Raw genomic sequence first — 25,106 nt, forward strand, 5'->3', positions numbered from 1 at the left:
AAAACTACAAAGAAGTAAACATGAAACGCTTAAACTGGTATTCCCCCTCTAACAGTGATGTGAAACCAGGTTCAATTTCAGCTGTATTGAGACTCTGAAGGCAGCCTGAAGCCATCTGCAAATCTAGACACCATCGAGTAAAAACCAACAAACCGACCCAAACTGATCATTTATATCATCTAAACTACAAGTAACGAAAGAGGCCAGCAGCAGCGACAGAAAGCCAGATACCAGTGCTCATGTTGTGGCCAGCAGAAGATTAGTAGTAACTCTGAACAAATTAGTGGAGAAAAAATGTAAATAAAAAAACTTTTTTGCTTGCTTAATCAACTTTTAGTCTTTGTGTCACTGAATATTGATATTGAATAGAGCTTTGGCAGGGTGTTTAAGACATGCACAGATTTGGATTTAATGTGTAAACAGTGAAAAGAGCTAAATATATGCAATGAAACAGTCTGTCAGTGTAATTTTGAAAAGACAGAAATGAGATGCTTGAAAACCAGAAAACAGAAAACTGAGAGGATGGGAGAAGGTGTTGGAGAGGTGGATGCAGTTGACCCTCATTCTCCAACTCTATTTTTAAACAGAGGATGTTCCAGTCCCTCTTCTTCCTCCTTCTTCATCCGCCCCCCCTTTTTTTTCTCTCCTTCTCTCTTTCTCTGTTTTCCTCTTTCTCTCCATCCCTCTCTCTCCCTGGTGTATTGGCTCCACTGTGAATTCTTACATAAGTCTGCTTTTATAAGCGCGTGTCTAATTGTGTGACAGTCTGCCCAGGAGGCAACTGTAACTCTACACACCTGTTGCGTGTGTGTGTGTGTGTGTGTGTGTGTGTGTGTGTGTGTGTGTGTGTGTGTGTGAGAGAGAGAGTGACTGTACTGTACGTGTGCACACGTGCGTTCATGAATGTGCATTTGGCTGTTGGAGTGCATCTGTCACGCCGATTAATCAACCTGAAGCCAATCAGAATCCGTCTGACCTTCGCTGTCTTTGCCTGCTTATATTTCGCCTCTCGTAGGCCTCACTGGCGTCTGTGTGTTCACTGCTCATGCGTCATGCAGGTGTGCGTCTGTCGGGCTGATGAATCAGAATCTGTTCGACTTGTTTCACTTTGCACCCTTGAGACTCTGTGGTGCACATTGTGTGGACCGGAGTAAGATCCATGTATCAGCCATACCCTGTTAGTCTCCTCCAGTATGATCAATATGATGTGTTGTACTTTGTTTGTATTGAACGATGCTGCTGATCAGTGTTACTCTGATTGTCTTTTTAGGATGAAACGATTCTGCTGCAACACTTTGTCACACATTCATTAAATCACCTTTCACACTGGATGTGAAAATATAATCATCATTTGTATAATATATTTATTTAAAATGTACACAAAATATATATGAATATGAGATATATGAAACAGGGCTTAGAAAAAAAACATGTAAAATAAAATAATGAACAAGCAACACCATCTAATACCTGGAATACCAAAATGAAATCCGTTCAATAAAAGTGATATGTATCTACGAGAGGATTCCTCCAGACACAAGAGATATTTATGATATAAGAATAGATGGGAATTAGAGGTAAATGCTATAATAAAAAAAAAATGTCGTCTAACAGGAGATTTTTGCTCATACTTTTGAAGCTGTCCCAAATGGCATCTTTTTTGAGACAGTAAAGGCTGAAATAAAAATCTGTCCTAAATATAGACATATGTTTTCGAACCCTCTGACCTTGTTCCAGGGAAATTTTCTACAGACATGTTGGATAAAAATAAAAATGACATGCTCAGAGGTCTGGTTCTAATAGACAATAAACAAACTCTACCAAACTCTGAAGCCGTGGAAGCAAAGGTTTAAAGATTAGATTTCATGAGTAATATTACAGCTAGAGATGGATGCTTACTTTGAAAGATGTGTGTAATAACGTAAATTAAAATGTAATTATAAATGTAGACACAAACTAGGTGGATAAGTTTCTGCCTAATCTTTGAGTGTGTCAAAGTGTTTTAGGAAAGTTATGACTAAATATCTAGTGTCTATATGTTGATAATTGTTGATACAGTATTTTAGCACAGTACACATCTATAGTCACTTATACCCTTGTTTTATACATTGGTATTATTTCCTTCTTTAACCCATGTTTCTTTTAGATGTAAGAGAGCAGAATGGTTAACACTTTGTATTTGTTTTTTTAGTTAAAGTAAAAAAAAAAAAAAAAAAAGGAACTTAAATATATATCAACCAGGTTTTTAAATCACAACCTAAAAAGCCAAAATTAAGTTTTGAAATTAAAATTTTTAAGGTTATATTGGGTTATTTTCCTTCACGGATAACCTCCCGTTTAATTTCAATCAGCCATTCTTCTCTAATCTGCTGGTTTGCTATATTACAGCTAAATCAGCCACTGCAGGCTGAGCTATGCAGCAATTTTAAGAGCAGCTAAGTCCACTTGGCATCAAGCCCGAAAGTATCTTTATAGCTGTTTTTATTAAAGTGCACTGCTCTGCCTCTCACAGCTTATTTCTTAATTGTGTGTTTCTGTTCCAGGGACTCGGCCATCTCAAGCAACAAGACGCCCCACAACAGCTCCATCAACCACATCGAGAGCGTCCTGCAGCAGCTGGACGAGGCCCAGGCCCAGATGGAGGAACTCTTCCAGGAGAGGAAGATCAAACTGGAGCTCTTCCTGCAGCTCCGCATCTTCGAGAGGGATGCCATTGACGTGAGTCTGCTTGGGATGAGGGGAGTGTGTGTGTGTTTAAGTGACTGGTGTTGAAACGAAGACATTTTGAGCAGACCACTGAAATGAAATTATACTTTTCCTGAGCTAGGTGCAAGGCCAGAAAGCAGAATCTAAAGAAATGAAAATAATCTTCCATTCAGACCTGATGTTTTGATATCATATGATATCAATATGTTGTGTCGTATGATATCAAGTGTTATCAAATGCATTGTCCCCATGCAAAACTGAGTTTTCTAGTGCTTCATTCTCAGTTTGTGACAATCACACCCTCCACAAGAAAGCTTAATGACTTTTCAGTGACTATAGGTATTGTTTAAAAAATGTTTTTAAATCAATTCCGTTTCCTTACAGCATTGTACATAAATATTCAAGGTGTGTGTGACCTCTGACAAATACAATCTTTTTGTCCTTTCCTCAGATCATCTCTGACCTGGAGTCGTGGAACGAGGAGCTGACGGGTCAGATGAATGATTTTGACACGGAGGACCTGACGCTGGCCGAGCAGCGGCTGCAGCACCACGCTGACAAGGCTCTGACCATGAACAACCTCACCTTTGATGTCATCCACCAGGGACAGGAGCTGCTGCAGTACGTCAATGAAGTCCAGGCCTCTGGTGAGTACACACCCCCAACACTCTGTAATGCAGTTACAATGCCATCCATGGTAGCCACCGGTGCTTTAAAAAGAACAAATCATTGTCAGAAAGCAGTTTTAAAAAGAACAAACTTCAGTCTTAAGTTATATGAGCTGTTGTGCGTCTGCCCTCTTGTGACACTGCTCTGTCAGAATCTATTACATCTCAAGTGTCATGTGAGGTATGAAGTGGTGAAGTGAAGAGATGTTTGACTGTCATCTGCCTGCCACATCAGTCATCAGTCATCATCCAGCTGAGGGTTAAAACAGGATACAGCTCATGTTCACTGTTGCTGCACAGATTTCTGTGTTGGCTACATTAGTTTAATATTGATAGTGTGTAGGTGTCTTGGGTCGGATTCGGTCAGTGTTTGTGATGAGAGGCGCCCACTCGCTAACCATAATAACTCACCTGTGATCTCACATGCTAATAGGTGCTCTCTAAAACCGCACAAGGAATGGTTACATCACGTCACGTGTATCGGAGCATACTGATGATATTATTCACAGAGGAGTTATTAGAATGGGTCAAAGTGATTCAAGTTCATTTGCAAGATTCATGGCAGAAGTTTGACAGAAATGCAGCTAGCATAGATACAGGTCTGCTGTGTGTATCCATCCAGAGCTAATGTGATTGTCTGTCCGTCCCGCAGGGGTGGAGCTCCTGTGTGACCGGGATGTCGACATGGCCACGAGAGTTCAGGACCTGCTGGAGTTCCTCCATGAAAAACAGCAAGAGCTGGACTTAGCCGCTGAGCAGCACCGCAGGCATCTGGAGCAGTGCGTCCAGCTGAGACACCTGCAGGCTGAAGTCAAACAGGTAGCGCCACCTGCAGGCCAAGATGTTGCAACTACAGTATGCTAGGATATCTGCAAGTTTTTCTTAAAACAAAAAAAAACTGATCAAAATAAAGTCTCAGGTTGGCGACATTATTACAGCTCCCATTGTTTTTCCAGGTTCTGGGTTGGATTCGTAACGGCGAGTCAATGCTAAACGCTGGTCTAATAACAGCCAGCTCCCTGCAGGAGGCCGAACAACTGCAGAGAGAGCATGAACAGTTTCAACATGCCATTGAGGTGAGATAGTGTTTGTTTGTCCCATCAGTTTCTCCCTCAGTTTTGTTTTCTGTCCAAAGTCTGAAGCTGGATTTTATTTTGTTAATTGCTCATTATTTGTTGGTAATTCTAACCTCCTCCTTTCTCCACCTTTTGCCTTCTCTACAGAAAACCCACCAGAGTGCTCTGCAGGTTCAGCAGAAGGCAGAGGCTCTGCTCCAGGCCAACCACTACGACATGGACCTGATCAGAGACTGTGCCGAGAGCGTGGCCTCCCACTGGCAGCAGCTCATGCTGAAGATGGAGGACAGACTCAAGCTGGTCAACGCCTCTGTGGCCTTTTACAAGACATCTGAACAGGTAGGAGACCACACTCAATTCCACAAAAACACAATTCAGTGTTTCTCAGACAACTGACTGAGTGTGTTTGTGCGCTCAGGTGTGCAGTGTGTTGGAGAGCCTGGAGCAGGAGTACAAGAGAGAGGAGGACTGGTGCGGAGGAGCCGACAAACTGGGACCCAACTGTGAAACAGACCATGTCACCCCCATGATCAGTAAACACCTGGAGCAGAAGGAGGCCTTACTCAAGGTAGCACGCACACACACACACACACACAAAGTCGGCATCAAACCGAAGCAAAGTTTCAAGTTGCATGTCTAATTAAGGTGTGTGTTAATCTTTGAATCAGGCATGCACTCTGGCCAGAAGAAATGCAGATGTCTTTCTCAAGTACATGCACAGGAACAGTGTCAACATGCCTGGGATGCTGAGCCACGTCAAAGCACCAGAACAGCAGGTTAAAAGTGAGTGTCAGAAAACGCATTGAGCATTTACCTCAGCTGTAACAACTGAACTGAGAGTGAGTGAAAACCAGTTGGCAGGCGAGCAGAGAGGTCCCAACAGGTACGTTACAGATAAATGGTTGGAAAAAAAAAAACAACAATAAGTAATAACGAGTGATACCAAACTCTTCTGTCAGTGGTTCTTAAAGTGGGGTCCGGGGACCCCAGCAAAAATATCCTACTCAATTGGAGCCCTGCATCCAGTGATAGTTGTGCATATGCTACTTCAAAAGCAATGCATATGAATGATAGTAAAGAGTAGTTTTTGTTAATTTATAAAATCAGCAAAATATATCACAGCAGAGTAACTATTCATTAATTAATCAATCAGTTATTATATGACACTTAACCACTGTACAAATTACCACTTTTTGTAACGTTAATGAACATGACTGATAACTTATTTCTGTCTTCAGCACTTCTTCTCTTGCCGACATCCAAAGGCAGAAAAGCTCTTGAACAGATCTGGGTTCTTGTTGCGTATTGCCTGTGTGTAAGTTACACTGCGTGTTATGTTGCTGAATGTCTGAATTCTGAGTGTTTTCTGTGATTCTCTCGTGTTCAGACATCCTCAACGAGCTACTGCAGAGAGAGAATCGTGTTCTCCACTTCTGGACCATGAGGAAACGACGGCTGGACCAGTGTCAACAGTATGTGGTGTTTGAACGCAGCGCCAAACAGGTACAAAAAAACAAAAACAAAACATGAACACATAGTTCAGTTTAGGTTGAAACAAGACAGAGAGTAAACACACGTAGCACTCTCTGTTGTCATGTCATTTCACTGTCTGTATCCTTTGTGTGTGTTTAGGCTCTGGAGTGGATTCACGACACTGGGGAGTTTTACCTGTCCACACACACCTCCACTGGCTCGAGTATCCACCACACACAGGAACTGCTGAAGGAGCATGAGGACTTCCACATCACAGCCAAGGTTAGGCTCACACACACACACACACACACACACACACACACACACACACACAAAGAATCATGTTAATGTGCGTATCCGTGTGCATACATGTAACTCTCTCTCTCTGGTCCTTTTCTTCAGCAAACTAAGGAGCGTGTGAAGCTGCTGATCCAGTTGGCCGACGGCTTCTGCGAGAAAGGCCACAGTCACGCCGGCGAGATCAAAAAATGGGTGACGGCTGTGGACAAACGGTACCGAGACTTCTCCCTGCGCATGGACAAGTACCGCTGCAGCCTGGAGAAAGCCCTGGGCATCTCCTCGGACTCCAACAAGGCAGTAAGTGGCCGTGTGCTTTGTCAGGAGTTTACATGTGCAGAACACCGGCCAATCCATGCTCTCACTTCTGTAGTCTGTCTCTTGAAATCACTTAATCTCTTACTTTGCCTCTCTCTGTGTCAGAGCAAGGATCTCCAGCTGGACATCATCCCAGCCACAGCTCCAGGGTCAGAGGTCAAGCTGAGGGATGCCGCCCATGAGCTAAACGAGGAGAAGCGCAAGTCGGCGCGCAGAAAGGAGTACGTCCCCACTTCCTTGTTAACGTCACAGTTTCAGATATCAGACATGGCTTTTTCCAAACAGAATTGTTTCTTGAGAATAATTTAGTAAATTAAAAAGGTTGTGCCAATAAAACTGTAAAAAAGCTGCACTTGTGAGCACTACGTGCTATGCCTTCAAACTAAACAAATAGTAGCTAGCCAGCATTTTCACAGCATTTTACCTCCTCTTGGAAATGTTTTATTGCCGCAAAGCACGAGAAATTAAATGACTGGCTCTGCGCCCAAATTTCGCAGCAGAGCGGCCCGAGCGGTTACTAAAATGTTCCCAGGGTCATTCATTGTGCTCGTCAGTGTCCTTGTCAACAGCAATGTCAGTGCTGAACCTCCACTTTCTGAATAGTTGTAAGCGGCTCTGAATAAGAGACTGAGTGCGTTCAGTGTAAACGTACATACATAATGGATTTGTGTGATTTAAACCTCCCCCCTCCATGCACCCTCCTCTCTGCTGTGTCAGCGCGAGAACTGCAGACACAACAGTCAAGCTCCACTAGAGAACAAATGGATCTACATGTAGTGTACAGGAAAAGGAGACTGTGTCATTTTATATGAGCAGCACAAATCATGAGCGTGATTTGCTTCATTCGTGGCTGGTTTATGGCCAAGTTTTATGGCCTGTAACTCTTTCATTATTCATTAGCGTAAATGGACGGAGGAGACAGGCTGAAAGGGAGCTATCGGCATGGTGATATATCAATGTGTGGATGAGGACAGTATGACAATTGCTAATATTGTGCATGTGTGTGTCTTTTTGTGTGTGTGTGTGTCTAGGTTCATCATGGCAGAGCTGATTCAGACAGAAAAAGCCTACGTGCGAGACCTGCGGGAGTGCATGGATGTGAGTTCAGCTTCACAACCCACCACTGTTAACCTGTTTCATGTGCAAGTTGTGCAACAACACACGAAAATGTGAAAATGTATCAGAACCCTGTCAAAGTTTTTGATTGGCTTTGTCTTTTTTTTTTTCTTGTCTCGGTGCAGACCTACCTGTGGGAGATGACCAGTGGAGTTGAGGAGATTCCTCCAGGAATCATCAACAAGGAGCACATCATCTTTGGAAACATGCAGGACCTTTATGAATTCCACCATAAGTAAGAAACACATTTTTTGGAGTTTAGTCACTCTGTGCTTTATCTTAAATGAAATTTTCAGCCTTGCAAGCAACTATCACAGGGTCTCACATCAGATACACATCAGATCTGGATTAAAGTAAAATCCAATTTTCATTTTGGAAACACTTTTCATCTAATAAAGCTTTTGTGACTTTGCTGTTTCTCACATCTCTCTCTCCTTGTTTTGTCAGCATCTTTCTTAAAGAGTTGGAGAAGTACGAGCAGCTACCAGAGGATGTCGGCCATTGCTTCGTCACATGGGTATGTGTTATGTTCTTGTACTGTGTCAATGGAGATTTAGATGCATAATTCCTTAATGTTTCTGGAATTTGGCAAAAATTATTTTACATATTTAGCTTACAGGTTGTAGGTTTTAAGTATGATTGAATGCCTGTACCTTCATGAAAGATGCTTAACCTTCAAACACTTTCTCTCCTCCTCCAGGCTGATAAGTTCCAGATGTATGTGAACTACTGTAAGAACAAACCTGACTCCACCCAGCTCATCCTGGAGCATGCTGGGAACTACTTTGATGTGAGTATCACCTGTGGTCATTAAAAAGAAACTGGATTTGTCGTCGTCGGTTGCGTGCGATCGCATCACGTCTCTGTGTGGGTGTTGACAGGAAATTCAACAGAGGCACCGACTGGCCAACTCCATCTCTTCCTACCTGATCAAGCCTGTGCAGAGAATCACCAAGTATCAGCTCCTGCTCAAGGTAGCCCCCCTGACCACGTCACACTGCTGTGGTTGCCATCTCTACGGTTCCTGTCGTCATGGTTTCTGCTGTGTGTGTGTGTGTGTGTGTGTGTGTGTGTGTGTGTGTGTGTGTCTGTGTGTGTGTGTTTAGGAGCTGCTGACTTGCTGTGAAGAAGGTAAAGGAGAGATCAAGGACGGCCTCGAGGTGATGCTCAGTGTTCCTAAGAAAGCCAACGATGCCATGCACCTCTCTATGCTGGAAGGTGATGAAAACACTCTATTCGTTATTTATGTTGCTGTGATTTTACTCCTTTACTGTTGAATGTTTACCTCTAATCAAATTATAACTCGCCATCAACATAAATCAGGCAACAACATGTTTTTTTCATGCCAACATCCCCTCCTTCCTTCAGGTTTTGATGAAAACATTGAGTCCCAGGGCGAGCTCATCCTCCAGGAGTCGTTCCAGGTTTGGGATCCAAAGACTCTGATCCGTAAGGGTCGAGAGCGCCACCTCTTCCTGTTTGAGATGTCCCTGGTCTTCAGCAAGGAGGTCAAGGACTCAAACGGCAGGAGCAAATACATCTATAAGAGCAAACTCTTTGTAAGTAAATGATGGTCAAATAAACGTATTGAAGTTTGTCTTTTCCATTGTCTCAAGAAATCACACTTTAAATGTAGCGAGAGTTTCTCAGATGGCCATTGTACTCTGTTATTATTATTCTCTCTCTCCAGACATCAGAGTTGGGGGTGACAGAGCATGTTGAAGGAGACCCCTGTAAATTTGCTCTATGGGTGGGACGCACCCCGACATCCGACAACAAGATTGTGCTCAAGGTAAAACACACCACCTCTCTTCGACTCCTTCTCAAATATCATTTAAGGTTCGACCGATATGGGTTTTCAAAGGAAGAATCACAGGGGAGAAGTCTTAGAAGTCTTGAAACACAAGATAGTAACACTGAAAATACTAATTTCTAGAATACTTATGCAATCAAACAAACTTCCATATGAGTGTGTTGGATGTCACTGACGGATTAATATCTGATGGGGAGGAAAAGGCCAGTGCTGGCCGAATGTGTTGGAAAACCTTTATATCGGTCTCACCTAGTTTTTTCTCGCCTTTCTTCTCATTCAACCCTCTCCCGCCTCTCTTCTTATATTCTCAACTTTCCTTGTTCTCTCTGACATCTTGTTTTATTGCATGAGCAGCTTCACGGTAGCCAAGAAGCTTTCTGTAGTCACACACTCCTCTGTCTCCTTGATTTCTTTCTTCTTTCTCTCTGTTCTCTGTCCGTCTCTCTGTGCCAGCCTCTGTCCTCTGGTTAGATTCTGCTTCGTTCCATCTCTTAACAAACACAGGCACATCTGTATATCTGGGGCTGTGTTTTCTGTGGATGTTTGTATCTCTAATTTCTTTCTGTGGGCTGATGTGCTTCCACCAACGCTGCTGACACCGATTCAACTCCTGAACGCCCACAATCGCCTCATTCTGGCTCTGTGCCACTTTACCAAAGTGACGAGCAGTCATCTTCCTCTGCCAGAAAACTAAGCTTTTATTTGATTTCAACATTGATACATTTATTTAGTCCTGAGTGGATTTTTCCATCCCCTATTTTTTTTCAAACTTCCTGTTGAACACTGTCACAGATGGATTAAAGTTTGTGTGTCAGCCGTTGGAACAGCATGAAGCTAATATCCTAACATTTAATTCTGAGCATTGACTACCAAACTAACCGCTGAGAAGCAGTCATGTCGTATGTGCATTGTAAATTAAGTGTGTCTCATTACTAACTACACGTGTTCACATACACACACATATACATGCACACCATCCATTACAATCTGCTACACTTTTTAATTGGCTGTCAGAACACAAATTATCAGTGTTGTGCGTTTCTCTCATGTCAAACCGTTTTGTCAGCATAAGAAATGTCATGTAAACATCTTCTAAAACCAAACCAGTGAAATTCTCTATTCTATATTTTAAATTCAAAGCTAAGTCAGGGATCCAAACATGGAGCAATGGTGAGTACAAACTATCCCACAACACAGCCCTCAGCCACTTCTCACAAGTCTGAAACACAAACTCTTTGCACCTCTTATCCTCGCTCTTCATAAACAGGAGCTTAGGAAAACCTAACGGCAGACATGATCCACAGCAGAAACCCACTTTAGCCCAGTGCCACCACAGGTGTGGGGCTGAAAGTTATAAAATAATCTAGGGCAGTGATTCCCAACCAAGGGTACTTGCACATCAGGGGGAAACTTTCTGCAGTTGGCAAAGAGCACTTGGAAAGATTATGTAGTAGCACAACACATTTGACAAAAGAAATTAAAATACTATTACAGACACATCTCCATATATTGAGTCTGCTGTAACACATGAAGACTGTGTGTTGTGATTGAGAGTGCATGGAAACTAGTTACCTAGCAGTTAGCTAAAATTTACTAACTTGAAATAAGTGTTTGATATAGTTAGCTAAAGGTAACACGAATTTATTAAAAGTTTAAAAGGTTGGTTAAAAGTGATGAATTCATTGTTAAAATAGTTATAAAAGTTATAAACAGTTAAAAAATAGAATAGTTATTTATTTAGCTAATGTAGAAACTGATGATATCAACAGCTAAAAGTAACAAATAGTTGAAATAGCTAATGCTAGCTAAAAGCAGTAGCAGTTAGCATAGATGGCTAAAAGTAATGGATAAATGGGTGAGACGTCCAGCTTCTGCCATGTAGCTGTGGTAGCTAGTAGCACAAATGTAAAACTTTACCAAACTGTTCAGTTATATAAGAAATGAATCCACTTTTATATAACTAGTGTGTTAAGTGAATAACACCAAGTTCAAATCAAATCAGTTCAAATGATGAAGAGGCTCTTGAGTTAATCTGAGAGGGCTGTGGGGGAACGGCTGACACAGAAGGTTGGGAACCGCTGCTCTAGAGGTCCACAGCTGGAGAGGACTGTAAAAAACACAAAAAAAGTAAAATGACTAAGGTTGATAAGAGATGACAAGAGGCAAATTCAGACTTGTGTGAACTACACAGTGTGAAACAACATTTCCAAAGGAATTTAATTTCCTGACAACTCTTAACTCTTGGCTTGTTGAACTCCCTCCATCATTGACCATTAACAGGCGTCAAGCATCGAGAACAAGCAGGACTGGATCAAGCACATCAGGGAGGTGATCCAAGAGCGCACCATCCACCTGAGAGGAGCGCTCAAGGAGCCCATTCATATTCCAAAAGCAACTACAGCCAAGCACCACAAGGGACGAAGGTAAACATGCGTCACCTGAAATTTAAGATTTTCTAAGGGAACAGAAAGTAGTGCACATGAGGGAATGCACACAGTGAAGTTCATTTACACTCAGTTTCAGACATACACTCACCTTTAACTGATGGTGTGTGTGTTTCTTAGGGATGGAGAGGACCTGGACAGTCAGGGTGAAGGCAGCAGCCAACCAGACACCATCTCTCTGGCATCCCGCACTTCTCAGAACACACTGGACAGCGACAAGGTGAGGATGCACGCACACTGATGATACCGTGAACTGTTTCACATTTCATATTATTCTGAATCACTACACCTTGTACCTGGGAGAAGTGTCATGTGGAGACCAGGTCTTAGTGATCCTCCTCTCTCCCTCAGCTCTCTGGTGGCTGTGAGCTGACTGTGGTGATACACGATTTCATGGCCAGCAACAGCAATGAGCTGACTGTGCGGCGCGGCCAGACGGTGGAGGTTCTGGAGCGCTGTCACGACAAGCCAGACTGGTGCCTGGTCAGGACCACAGACCGCTCGCCAGCCCAAGAGGGCCTGGTCCCCTGCTCCGTGCTCTGTATCGCCCATTCCAGGTCCTCCATGGAGATGGAGGGCATCTTCAACCACAAAGGTCAGTGCTGTATGTGGTGTGAGGGAGGAGGGTGTATGTGCATCGGCATTTAAGGAGTTTTATGCACGGGGGCTGAAACAATGTTTTGATACTTTTGTCTGTATCATGTGGGAAAAAAATAGAATTAACAGTAGCTTTGTGTATCACAGACACTTTGTCAGTGTGCAGCAATGACTCCATCATGCCGGGGTCGTCCGCCACGCTTCAGCCTGGTCATGGCATTGGCTCCCACACCTCACCAGGGCCAAAACGACCAGGTATGATCCCTGAACCATATTCTCTCTTGTGCCTGCTTAAAAAAATGTCACAATTTCAGCTTAATCACAAAAATATCCTCCATTTTTAGTTAAGTAATAGTGCTTGTTTAGTAGCTAAAAAATTCCCACTAAGTCCCTCTGCACTGATGGAAGTGTACTCTGAATTTTACTGGATAGAGATGCTTCTCAGCTGTCAAAATGTAGATGAAATCTTTCAGATAAAAGGCATGTTTAGGTAGGTTTATCTTCAAGTATTTGGGTTATTTCCTAGGTAACACCCTGCGGAAGTGGCTCACCAGCCCAGTGCGTCGGCTAAGCAGCGGCAAGGCAGATGGCCACGTGAAGAAGCTGGCTCACAAGCACAAGAAGAGCCGCGAGATGAGGAAGAGCGGGGAGATGACAATGGGCTCCCAGAAGGACTCAGATGACAGTGCTGCTACACCTCAGGACGAGACTGTGGAGGAGGTGGGTGGATACACCTCTGTCCAGTGAGCGGTTCCTGAGCAGTTCTGCGCAGTATTTTGTATTCATTTCTGCTTTGCGATCCATGTGTGTTGCAGAGGGTTCGTAACGAAGGCCTGTCGAGCGGCACGTTGTCCAAGTCCAGCTCTTCGGGCATGCAGAGCTGCGGGGAGGAGGAGGGCGAGGAAGGTGCTGACTCAGTACCACTGCCCCCACCTATGGCCATCCAGCAGCACAGCCTGCTGCAGCCGGACTCACAGGATGACAAGGTGAGGAGAGGGAGGATGTTACCGTGGGTACAGAAGAGAGGGGTCAGAGAAAAGGGACGGAGGTGGACAGATGGGCAAAGATGATGACAGGAAAGGCAGAGGAGTCAGAGGAGAAAAATTATGACTGAACTGTTTTCTGAACCTAGTTTTAATCTAAGTGAGAGAAACTTTCACTGACTCTACCTGTTTTGTCATCAGACAAAATTTCCACATAACAAATTTAGTTTATTTTCTCTGTTTGTTCTTGTAACTTACAGTGGTTGAAGCTTTTAAAAATTGAGTCAACAAGCCCGAGGCAACAGCTTTTATCTCTAATAAGTATTCAAGTCAAGTCAGTGGCTAAAAACTAAATATTAAGGACTGAAACAGTTAATTTCCATTAGACCATACATCGTGTTTACTTTTTTGATGTATGAGCAGGATAACAGCTGTTTTTCTTTGTCCCTCTAATTTCAGCATGATGATTATCTTAAAGATAAATCCAGCACTTACACTGGTTCTTTCTTGTCATTGCTGTTGTGATCTTTAGTTCTTGAAAGTTACATTTCCGCTCATTTCAAGTCTTATTCTCCCACTCCCCCCGCTCCCCCACCCCCAAAAAAAAAGGAACATCTCCTGACACGGTGTTTAAGTGACTCCTTAGTTTCTGTATTGCATAACATTTTATCTTGGCATGTTGCATCATATTCTCCCCTCTCTCTTCTAAAGCAGAAAGCGATGAAAAGTTTCAGGCAGGTCCAAGTCTCCTCCTCGTCTTAAGTGGAGACGCCTCTGACACTAATTTCTGTTTCTCTTTTGTTTTGTTTCCTGGTTGTATCGTTTGCTGTTTGCCATGCTGTAGCATTACCTTGATTTATGTCCTGTCTTTGCTTTGTCTCAGTTTCCATACCTCTCCATCTGAAATGCCCTGCTCTCCCCCCTCTGTCTCTTCCCTCGGTCAAGTTCTTCAATTCTCTCTTTTTTACCCCCTACTCTTCAGCTTTATACGCTACTTACTGAAGCCTTTTTTTCCTTGGTTACTACACAGTTTCTAGATTGAAAGGAAATTAAGCTAGCAGCTTTTTTTTTTTCTTTTTTTTTTTCTTTAGACTTTCTTCTTTTTAATATGCACCCCTCTCTGTCCCCTAAAAGTCACTCTTCTTAACTTTTGTATTTTTCTGAACTCTAAAACATTCCTGCATTTCTTTAGTGCAGATTTTTTTTTCCTTCCATCTTTTTTTAGTTTGACTTGTTTTGACTTGGACTTTCTGCCCTGTTTCTTCAACACCCCGCTGTAATGGAGAGTCGCCTGGCAGATGAGCAAGGGCACGAAGGGAAATGTAGATAAAGAGGGAAGGCAGTAGAAAAGCTCAGAAGGCTAACTTTTATAAATTTTGAGGATATTTAGAATTTCGTGATGCCCAGCTAGAAAAACCACAGGACTGCAGCTTTTTTTTCCTGCATGTTTATCGTTCATAGGATGGGAGGAGGTCGGTAAGTGAGGTTTAAAAAGAAACAAATACTCAATATAAACACAAAGAGGAGAGTCGGTAAGATATCCTGTCAGCTGAGCAGGCAGCTCCCCTGGATAATAATCTAAATATGACCCCACACTGAGGTGAAAATTCAAATAGCCCCTCCTGTTTCCCATCATCCCGCCCCCCCACCACCCACCACCACCACCACCCCCCCGTTCCTCACCCGCCCTGCCCACTCGTCCTCATCTCCCTTTTACCCTCTGTGCGTTAACCTCATTACCCATGCGAGTAATTGGCATCTTCTAAACGCTGGCGAGGCCAGAAGGGCACACAGCCTCACCCAGAAAACCTAATTGGGGAAAGTCTTGAAGCACAGCACAGCAAGGGTGAGAGTCTCCTGAACTATATCTACATACATACATACATATACCTCTTTCATTCTCGCTCTGTGAGCATCCTTTCTTTATTTCAGAGGCTGTTCATCATCACCTGAGAAAGCAACGGAAACATCCTCTATTCAAACATCACTTCTTTTTTTTCTTTTTTTTTCCTGACCTTCTCCCCATCACTTTTCTCTGACATTTCACTTCTTCAACTTCATCTCGTTCACCCGACTTTCAGCCTCATGTTTTTACCTTTTCACTGACAGTTTTTTAAAGTTCATGAACTTTTTCTTTGCACTTTCTTGTAACCTTTAGCTTTAAAACCCCTTTGCACTGGGGGTTTCACTAGTGGAAGCTACTTATTGGATTTCTTTTTAGATTACAGCATTGAACATTTTAACAAACATTTTCACTAAGCCATCACTCGTGCAAATGACTGAAGTAACTCATTCAGTTATAATAAAACTAATAGACTACTAACAGAAGCTAATCTTGAAATGAATCTTAACAAAACTTAAGCATGTCCTTTAACCATAAAATAATATTAAGCCATTTCTTTTGCTGTTCATCTATGGACTAAACGTATTACATGCAGGTTCACATTCATGGGTTCAATCAGCCTTGAAGTTTTCCCATTAAAACAGATCATAAGAGTATTTATCGTCTGTTTTACAGATGAGGAATTTGCTGTTTAACGCAAGATCTCTTTAAATGACCCGTGTTATTTTAATAATTAAGTAAAGCTTGTATCAATTCTAAACTATAGTTTGTTACTTTAATCGCCACCATTTTCTCTGTAGGAACAGTTGTATTGACACCAGCCAAAGAGCAGAGTTAGCGTTAGCAGGAACGGTTGTCGTGTTGCATGAACTGTCAGGGTCTTATGCTTGTTTTTCGTCCCTCCTCTCATCTCTCCGTTTTCGTCGCAGACCTCCTCTCGTCTGTCGGTCCGTCCATCCAGTTCGGAAACGCCCAGTGCCGCCGAGTTGGTGAGCGCCATCGAGGAGCTGGTCAAAAGCAAGATGGTAGGATAACAGAGGAACAAAAGAACACATCCGAAATTTGTATCAACGTAGAGGAATTCAGAGGTCTTCATTACAGCGAAATATTACAAGTGTCACATATATTTTTTTAATCCTTAGAATTTTTCTTAAAACTTTTAGTTTTACTTTTAGATTCTTTTTCATTAAGCTTAAGTTGAGAAGTAAAATGAGTCTCATATTTCATTATCATTAGAATGATCGATGATGACATGATCAAAGTACTTTTAATAGTTTTGATTTTAATTAGTATTAATGCCACTCTTCTCTCTTCTCCTAAAACACATCATTTAACCTTTTTCTCTCGGTGCAGGCTCTGGAGGACAGACCCAGCTCTCTGTCGGTAGAACAGGGAGACAGCAGCTCTCCCTCCTTCAACCCTTCTGACAACTCCCTCCTCTCCTCCTCCTCCCCCATTGAAGAGATGGACGAACGCAGGACCAGCGTCCTCAAGAAGAGACAGTATGTCTCCTTCTACTTACACGCTGTGATGTTTTGAGAGTTTTCATTCTTATAAATTTGTCATCTTTATTCTTTCTTTCTTCGCTGTAGTTACATTCTGCTGGAGTTGGTGGAGACGGAGAGAGATTATGTCAGAGACCTCGGCCTGGTGGTGGAGGTGAGTTGATGCTTTATGAGCAGTGGGACTAGTTAATTAGTTGTACATTATTATACTGTCAGATCTGAAAATATGAACATCTTTATGGTTCTGTAGTAAGTCGAGCTGCGCTCAGCTTTTTATTCTATCTGGCATTTTAAAATGTCAATGAAAGTTTTCTGGATTAACTTGCTGAACTTCGTAGCCTCCCTGTTGTAAATTATTGTTAAAGCGAGTGTCTCCGTCCTAAGGGCTACATGAGCCGGATGAAGGAGGAGGGCGTCCCCGATGATATGAAAGGGAAAGACAAAATCGTGTTTGGCAACATCCACCAGATCTACGACTGGCACAAAGAGTACGTGGCACACACGTCCAGATGATAGAGAGCTTCCTCGGATCAGAATCACTTGCACAGTCACTCACTTCCTTCTCTTTGCTCTCCCTGTCCTGCTCAGCTTCTTCCTCGCGGAGTTGGAGAAATGCCTGGAGGACCCTGACAGACTGGGACCGCTCTTTCTCAAACAGGTTCGACCACAGTGAATTTCTGCTACTAATATCGCTATGGGAACAACTCTTATTTCCAACTTCTGCTTTTCTCGTACACACTCGATCCTGTTGTAATTGTGTGTGTTCTCTACACCCAGGAACGGAGACTGAACATGTACGTAGTGTACTGTCAGAACAAGCCCAAGTCGGAGCACATCGTCTCAGAGTACATCGACACCTACTTCGAGGTATGAGCCCATTATTTTTATGATGATCAGACACTACAAACCAACATCTTGCTATCAATGTCTCAATTAACCTCTGTCTTTGCAGGACCTGAAGCAGCGGCTGGGACACAGACTGCAGATCACAGACCTGCTCATCAAGCCGGTCCAGAGGATCATGAAGTACCAGCTGCTGCTCAAGGTTGGTGTGTTACAGTACAGCAGGGGGTGCCAGAGCTCCGGCTGCTGCTCCCCCTTTCTTTTATCATCCGTTTTATTATACAGTTTGTCCCAATCTGCCGTCTATAAATATACATCTCTGCCATCTGAAAGCTGCACTGATTTTTAAAGAGTAAATTGCTGAGTTCTGTTTTCTTAACACATCTCTTTTTTTTTTTTTTCCTGTTTTAGGATTTCCTGAAACACTCTAAAAAGGCTGGGCTGGAGTCTATGGAGTTAGAGGTAAGATAAGAAAACTTAAAGCTCTTGTTAAATGTTTAAAATCAAGAAAAAAACATATTCAAAAACTCCATCAACCTTCTGGTCATGTCTGACTCTTACAGAAAGCAGTGGAGGTCATGTGCATTGTGCCGAAAAGGTGTAATGACATGATGAATGTTGGCCGGCTTCAGGGATTTGATGTAAGAAATTACATTAAATTGTGATTGAAAATTGTGCTTTACACTAATACAGTATTCTCTTCAAAGCATGTGTTCACCCAGACTTAACTTACATTTTCACATTTCCTCTCCCACAACCGATCTTTTCATCTTCCCACAACGTTCATCTCCCTCTCCAGGGGAAGATCGTGGCTCAGGGCCGCCTCTTGCTGCAGGACACATTCATGGTGTCTGACCCAGAGGGCAGTCTGCTCGGCCGGATGAAGGAGAGGAGAGTCTTCCTCTTTGAGCAGCTGGTCATCTTCAGCGAGCCCCTCGATAAAAAGAAAGGCTTCTCCCTGCCTGGCTTTCTCTACAAGAACAGCATTAAGGTAATGGATATATGATGTGTGTTAGTCATTCCTCTCACTGCTTCACCAGTGGAATTTAGGCATTTTCTTTTGAGAAAAAGACTGTCATGTTATGCAACATGAAAAGGATCTTCATTGCTGTTTGTGCGAGCTTTTATTTTGAAGTTTTAGTCAGATATATGTTTCTTTTTCTAGGTGGTGAACCTTTAAGCTTCTGTCAGTATGTTACAGAAGAGTAGGTCAATTAAGGAAAGAGAATAAAAGAATAAAAATGCAAGTTTAAGAGAAGAATAATTGATCAAATAAATAATATTACACTAATTTACTCATTACCACAATTAAAGCTCAGAAATCGCCTGACACCTCTCCTGTGATTGTACTCTGCAGGTGAGCTGTCTGGGTCTGGAGGAGAATGTGGAAGGTGACCCCTGTAAGTTCAGTCTCACTTCTCGGTCGACCAACGGCGCCGCAGAGTCCTTCGTGCTTCACTCCTCCCACCCAGGGGTGCGTGAGGTCTGGACCCTTCAGATCAGCCAGATACTCGAGAGCCAACGCAACTTCCTCAATGGTACACTGACACACAAACACACACACAAACACACACAGGACATGTTCTTTATAGAAGGAACTGTTTGCTACATGTTTGCCGTCGTCTCTTTTATACCTCATCACAGCTCTGACCTCACCAATAGAGTATCAGAGGAACCATGTAGGGGCGAGCGGTGGCTCATGTGTACCCAGCATGGGAGCGCCAGGTGGAGGCAGCAGTGGGTCCAGTGCGTCCCCTGGAGTTGGAGGTGGAAGCTCCCAGGGCAGTTCCATCCCTTCAGGACCCCAGGGTGGTTCTCGTCGGCCCTCCAGAATTCCCCAGCCCTCCCGCCTGCCCCAGCCCCTACGCCACCACCCCGGGGCCGACCCCGACGGCCCCAACAAGATGTCAGGTATGGAACCTCTGTCTGTATTTGTGAAATTTGTTCTGTATGGCAAAATGAAAGATGTGACTGAGGTGTGAGTTTTGCTCGCTTATGGTCCAGGTTCAACCCCTCGTCCTGTCCCTCCTCCCCTGCTTCCTCCAGGGGGTAGCCCGCAGGGCAAGCGCCCCAGCCAGGCCCCCGAGGACCAAGCACAGACCCCCACTCCTGCCAGCGTTGTAGCCCCTATTCCCCGTGCCACAGTCGGGCCCCTGCCCTCTACACCCACTTCCAAATCGCGGCCTGGAGCCGTGCCCCCCATGGCCTCCCCCATGGCCACGCCTAGCTTTGGCAAAGACATCCTCCCTCCTCCCCCTCCCAGCCCCGGCCAGAAGTCAGGATCTGGATTCTGGAGCTCTATGCCAGGCTCTCCAGCCAGCCGGCCTGGCTCGTTCACCTTTCCCGGGGAGGCAGGAGAGAGTCCGGTCCGCCAGAACTCGAACCAAATCCAGACCGGCTCTGGATCTGGGAGCCAAACCCACAGGCACTCCACGCACAGCAAGGAGGCAGACCGCATGAGTACATGCTCATCGGCCAGCGAGCAGTCCATCCAGTCCACCCAGAGTAACGGGGTAAGACCACTACCTGCTGCCCAGTGCTGCTCCGACTAACACCGAGGCAGAGGGAGGCCTGGTCTGTCCTGTCTGCCTGCTGTCTCCTGTCCTGCTGCAGCCAGCGCTACTAATCTGTCCCCTACTACGCATCTCTGACAACCTTCACTGCTCTTCAACATCATCCTCTCTCAAAAGTTTGTCAACATGTTTTCAGGTTCCAAACCTCTCTAGTGGACCTCGTTCAGCTCTTCAGTGATTCACTTTCAAGGCTGTTTCTAGATTTTCTTACTTCTAACAAAGCTTATACTAACACCTGACTTCCTCCTGGCCGTCCTTCACCTCCTGCTGTCTTCATGGTGTGTTACTCAAATCTACTTTTCCTGCCACTAACCTCCAACGTTTGTGGTTCGCCTGCAAACGTACTCGACCAAGATCCTCTCATTCAAGCTAACGTTCCTCATCTCGTCTTTGCCTGGAGCTGCAGAGCAAAGACGAGTGAAATGGAAATCTTCATCTTATTCCTGCCTTTCTTCATCCACTTTTTTCAAGAAGAAAATATTGACTCGCTCGTGTTTTGTCTTCACTCTAATCTTTTTCGAAGACTGTTTTCAGTGTTTATCCTCTTTGTTTTTCTACTTCTTTTTCACTTCTTCCAAAACTAGTTCGCTTGTGTTCCTCTTGAGATTTCATCCCATAGTTTAGATTTAAAGATATCTGGTGTTATCATACCTATTGCCTCCAAACCTTGAAGAGATTTTACATTTAACTGCAGCGAACCAAATGAATTTGTACTCACTATTTCCTACATGTCCGTGCTTCCTCCCTGTGATGCAGAGTGAAAGTAGCAGCAGCAGTAGCGTATCCACCATGTTGGTGACCCAGGACTACATGGCTGTGAAGGAGGATGAGATCAGCGTCATTCAGGGCGAGGTGGTCCAGATCTTGGCCAGCAACCAGCAAAACATGTTCTTGGTGTTCAGGGCAGCTACCGAGCAGGGCCCCGCCGCCGAGGGCTGGATCCCCGGATTTGTGCTGGGACACACCTCGGCAATCGTCCCTGATTGTCCCGAGGGATCCATCAAGTAAGAGCTCTGAAAAACTGTACCAGTATGAATTATTTTTACTGTTTTCTGCAAATTGGAGTTATTATTTTTGCAGTCTCTTATTTGTAGTAGCTTGATCCTTATTTGAATAAACTTGTTTGTTGTCCCAGCAGGAAGTCTTCATCCTGGCACACGTCCCTGCGCATCCGTAAAAAGTCTGAGAAGAAGGACAAGGAGGCAAAGAAAGAGACTAAGCTGGAAAACGGTTACAGGAAGTCCAGAGATGGCCTGGCCAATAAAGTTTCTGTAAAGGTGAGTTTATCAGTTCATCTGAGGAAACACTAGTACTACTATTAAGTCATGCTTCTGCTCCACAGTGTATTTTTCACTCATGCTTTGTTTTTTCTTTGTTTTTGTTTTTTTTTTCTGTCTTCAGCTTCTAAATCCAAACTACATCTATGATGGTAAGTGTGAAGTTTGTGAAATTAACAAAACTTACAACAAAACCAATTCAACATCTTTTCAAAAGCAACTTTTAACAGTTTTAAACAGGATTATACCTCTGACTTTTTCTCTCTTCCAGTTCCCCCAGAGTTCCTCGTACCCCTGAGTGATGTAACGTGTGACAGCGGCGAGAGTGTCACCCTTAGGTGTAAGGTCTGTGGTCGACCCCGGGCCACTGTGACCTGGAAGGGACCCGACCAGAGCAACCTCACCAACAACGGACACTTCAGCATCGCCTACAGGTATCACTGCATGAGTCTCATTTTGTGTTAGATAATAAATCAGACTGCAGTCTATATCGCCTTTGGGGTTAATTACATGACGCAGTGCAATGGGACGGTCACTAAATGAACGTGTATGTGTTTGTTTCAGTGACACAGGTGAAGCGACGCTGCGGATACTTGGCGTGGCCTCTGAGGATGATGGCGTTTACACTTGTGTTGCCACGAACGAGCTGGGCAGTGTAACGTCATCAGCTAGCCTCAGAGTGTTAGGTAAGGGCACAGGTACAAAATAAAACGGACAGTATCAGTTCTGCCTCAGAGGTGTGACAGTGCTGGTGCTTACAGACATTAACTGACTGTCTGTGGTGTCATTTGTCTCAGCTGTGTCCACTGACGGGGTCAGAGTGAGCTGGAAGGACAACTTCGAGTCTCACTACACTGAGGTGGTTGAATTGGGAAGGTAAAATGATCTTACTTACACTATCCATTATCATTCTGTAGTTTCTAGCAAAGTTAGACCCTTGTATAGATTTTAATCAACACACTACAACAAATTAGCTTTTTGTTACAAATAGAGCATCTTAGCTTTCAGCCCTCTCTATGATAATACCATGACAACCATAACAACTACTGTGTGACCCCTCCCTCTGTTTGTCTTCACCAGGGGTCGTTTCTCTGTTGTCAAGCGTTGTGATCACCAGGGCACCAAACGTACGGTGGCGGTCAAACACGTGAACAAGAAGTTGATGAGGAGGGACCGGGTGACTCAGGAACTCAATCTTCTCCAGAGGCTCCAACACCCCCACATAGTCAGTCTGATAGACACGTACGAAACCCCCAGCAGCTACGTCCTCGTCCTGGAGATGTGAGTACAGACCAAAATAAAATTACACAAAGAGTTTTGGAATTAAACTATACATATATAGCTCATTAACTTATAAGTATGGTGGCCTCTAAGGACAAAGTACCTGAAGGCATAAACAGTAAAGGAAACACAATACAAATACCAAACCACATACAAATGGGGAAGGCACATGCCAAAAGAAGAAGCAGCAGTGTCCATCAGGCTTTATGTACCTGACCATTGAATAAGTATTGATATTTTATCCAGGCAACAAAGTAACCATTTAGTTTTTTTTTATAATATGTGTTCACTTTATCCAAATAATGTCTGTTTGGAAATTTGCACGTTTTCTGAAATGTGAAGAGCAGTCACTCAGTGCACAGCGTTGTCCTGGTGATAGTTTAGTTTGGTGCTGTGGTGACATATCTGTACATACAACAATCTCAAAATCCACACAGGCAGCACTGATGATCAGGTTGTTGTATTTCTTGCATTTCCAGATTTGCAGCTCGTTTCCCTAAATGTTTGTGCTTTCATTCTTATATGTGTTTAGTCTTTAGGAGCCACCATAGATCAACCTTGCATTTCTTGCATTTGCATTTATTGTGTGTGTTTCAGGGCTGACCAAGGTCGTCTGCTGGACTACGTTGTGAGCTGGGGGAATCTGACAGAGGAGAAAGTGGCCTGTTACCTGCGAGACGTTTTAGAAGCTTTACACTATCTGCATAACTGCAGGATAGCACATCTGGACATAAAAGTAAGTACTTTAACCGTGACTGCAAGTTTAAAGTGTTTTACCTTCACACAACAAAAGGTCTGGATTCCAAAACACTTAATCTGACCAAGCACCTACTTCATCTCTATAGTTAGTCATCATGGTGGTTAAAGGCCACACAGTGCATTTCCAGTCTTAGTTAGATCCTCGTTTTTCTTTGAATGTTGAGGGTCAAACTTCAGGATTTGCATTATGTTTCACCTGTAAAAAAAACAAATGGGTTCACTTCAGAAGACTGGAGTCCTGACTGATGGGTTGAATTAATATATAATATAATTAGAGTCAAGTAAAGAAGACTAATGGAGATACTTGACTTTTTCTTTGCTCTTGTTCCAGCCTGAGAACCTGCTGGTGGCTCACAGCTCCAGCGGCCAGCCAACAGTCAAACTCACAGACTTTGGTGACGCTGTCCAGCTCAACAGTGCCCACTATGTTCACCCTCTGCTGGGCAGCCCTGAGTTTGCCTCCCCAGAGTTGGTCCTCGGGGAGCCGGTTTCGCTGACCTCTGACCTGTGGAGCCTGGGCGTGGTGACCTATGTGCTGCTGAGCGGCGCCTCCCCCTTCCTTGACGAGAGTGCCGAGGAGACCTGCCTTAACATCTGCCGGCTGGACTTCAGTTTCCCCAGGGATTACTTCCAGGGTGTCAGTCAGGCAGCCCGAGACTTCGTCTGCCTGCTTCTGAGGACCGACCCCGGCAGGAGGCCTCCAGCTGGGCTCTGCCTTCAGGAGCCGTGGCTGCAGGCTGGTCTGGCTGACGGCCGGGCCAGAGCAGAGGGCTGCCTGGACACCTCCCGCCTCATCTCCTTCATAGACAGGAGGAAACACCAGACTGACGCCCGGTCCATCGGAGGAGTCAGGAGCTTCATCCAAAGTCGCCTTCAACCCCGAGTTTGAAGCCTGAGTGAGGATACGCAATTCCAAACCAACTCCCAGCCCTGCACCACCTCAGCAGTCTGACCAGACCACAGCAGGAAAAACTGGACACACTTCAGCTTGTTGTCCACAGGGGCTGCAGATTCCTTTGGAGTTGAGCATCTTGATTGTCTAGATGTAAAAGAAGGAGAAACAATGAATGCTGATCTTATCCTCTTTCACAGAATGTTGATTTACTAAAGTCCTGTGGTCCTTTTATCAATTTTAACAGACCTGTTGAGGTCTTCAGCCAATCAGAGCCCTAGAGAACAGAGTTCTCTCCTACCACATAAATTAATGGATGCCGTTGTCTACTGCTGCTTGCTGGATTCAACTCAACAGATTTTGTAGTTAAGTGAACAAAAATCTAAAAAAAAAAAACAACAAAAAAAAACTTTATGAAGTAATTTATTTTCCTTTGCAAGAGTTAAAGCTGATCAGAAGAGCCAGTTGATCGAGCCTTGACACCACTGCACAGATGCAGAGCTTTCAGGAGAAAGTGATGCCAACGAAGCTAGTGATAGCGCTGAGAGCAAACTGCCCTCCCTCTTGCTGCTAGAGAGGAACACAGACGTGCATTTTTGCTCTTTTACACTAAACTGTTAACTCAAAGACATTTGAGAAGCA

The 25,106-nt window shown here is 44.0% G+C and overlaps 1 protein-coding gene across 1 annotated transcript in view; it reads left to right on the forward strand.

The window, feature by feature from the left end:
- Positions 1-24,878, forward strand: part of LOC111233181 (triple functional domain protein) — a 70,715-nt gene extending 45,837 nt beyond the window's left edge. The window contains exons 16-63 of the mRNA XM_022760937.1: positions 2,544-2,718; positions 3,158-3,353; positions 4,027-4,193; positions 4,331-4,450; positions 4,598-4,789; positions 4,869-5,018; positions 5,119-5,233; positions 5,838-5,953; positions 6,083-6,205; positions 6,326-6,520; positions 6,644-6,759; positions 7,570-7,636; positions 7,780-7,889; positions 8,102-8,171; positions 8,355-8,444; positions 8,536-8,628; positions 8,761-8,872; positions 9,023-9,213; positions 9,345-9,446; positions 10,608-10,637; positions 11,748-11,890; positions 12,032-12,131; positions 12,263-12,506; positions 12,656-12,763; positions 13,035-13,228; positions 13,324-13,494; positions 16,264-16,359; positions 16,688-16,836; positions 16,927-16,993; positions 17,224-17,327; positions 17,428-17,497; positions 17,617-17,706; positions 17,792-17,884; positions 18,094-18,144; positions 18,246-18,323; positions 18,482-18,673; positions 19,040-19,220; positions 19,327-19,593; positions 19,687-20,195; positions 21,012-21,259; positions 21,391-21,532; positions 21,657-21,684; positions 21,804-21,966; positions 22,097-22,218; positions 22,330-22,408; positions 22,613-22,813; positions 23,411-23,549; positions 23,904-24,878. Of these exons, the coding sequence (XP_022616658.1) occupies positions 2,544-2,718; positions 3,158-3,353; positions 4,027-4,193; positions 4,331-4,450; positions 4,598-4,789; positions 4,869-5,018; positions 5,119-5,233; positions 5,838-5,953; positions 6,083-6,205; positions 6,326-6,520; positions 6,644-6,759; positions 7,570-7,636; positions 7,780-7,889; positions 8,102-8,171; positions 8,355-8,444; positions 8,536-8,628; positions 8,761-8,872; positions 9,023-9,213; positions 9,345-9,446; positions 10,608-10,637; positions 11,748-11,890; positions 12,032-12,131; positions 12,263-12,506; positions 12,656-12,763; positions 13,035-13,228; positions 13,324-13,494; positions 16,264-16,359; positions 16,688-16,836; positions 16,927-16,993; positions 17,224-17,327; positions 17,428-17,497; positions 17,617-17,706; positions 17,792-17,884; positions 18,094-18,144; positions 18,246-18,323; positions 18,482-18,673; positions 19,040-19,220; positions 19,327-19,593; positions 19,687-20,195; positions 21,012-21,259; positions 21,391-21,532; positions 21,657-21,684; positions 21,804-21,966; positions 22,097-22,218; positions 22,330-22,408; positions 22,613-22,813; positions 23,411-23,549; positions 23,904-24,461 (7,117 nt within the window). The 3' untranslated portion in view covers positions 24,462-24,878. The remainder of the gene's footprint in view (positions 1-2,543; positions 2,719-3,157; positions 3,354-4,026; positions 4,194-4,330; positions 4,451-4,597; positions 4,790-4,868; positions 5,019-5,118; positions 5,234-5,837; positions 5,954-6,082; positions 6,206-6,325; positions 6,521-6,643; positions 6,760-7,569; positions 7,637-7,779; positions 7,890-8,101; positions 8,172-8,354; positions 8,445-8,535; positions 8,629-8,760; positions 8,873-9,022; positions 9,214-9,344; positions 9,447-10,607; positions 10,638-11,747; positions 11,891-12,031; positions 12,132-12,262; positions 12,507-12,655; positions 12,764-13,034; positions 13,229-13,323; positions 13,495-16,263; positions 16,360-16,687; positions 16,837-16,926; positions 16,994-17,223; positions 17,328-17,427; positions 17,498-17,616; positions 17,707-17,791; positions 17,885-18,093; positions 18,145-18,245; positions 18,324-18,481; positions 18,674-19,039; positions 19,221-19,326; positions 19,594-19,686; positions 20,196-21,011; positions 21,260-21,390; positions 21,533-21,656; positions 21,685-21,803; positions 21,967-22,096; positions 22,219-22,329; positions 22,409-22,612; positions 22,814-23,410; positions 23,550-23,903) is intronic.
- Positions 24,879-25,106: the final 228 nt, after the last annotated feature.

The sequence above is a fragment of the Seriola dumerili genome, unplaced genomic scaffold, assembly GCF_002260705.1.
Source record: "Seriola dumerili isolate Sdu_G_001 unplaced genomic scaffold, Sdu_1.0 BDQW01000378.1, whole genome shotgun sequence".
Classification (NCBI taxonomy): domain Eukaryota; kingdom Metazoa; phylum Chordata; class Actinopteri; order Carangiformes; family Carangidae; genus Seriola; species Seriola dumerili.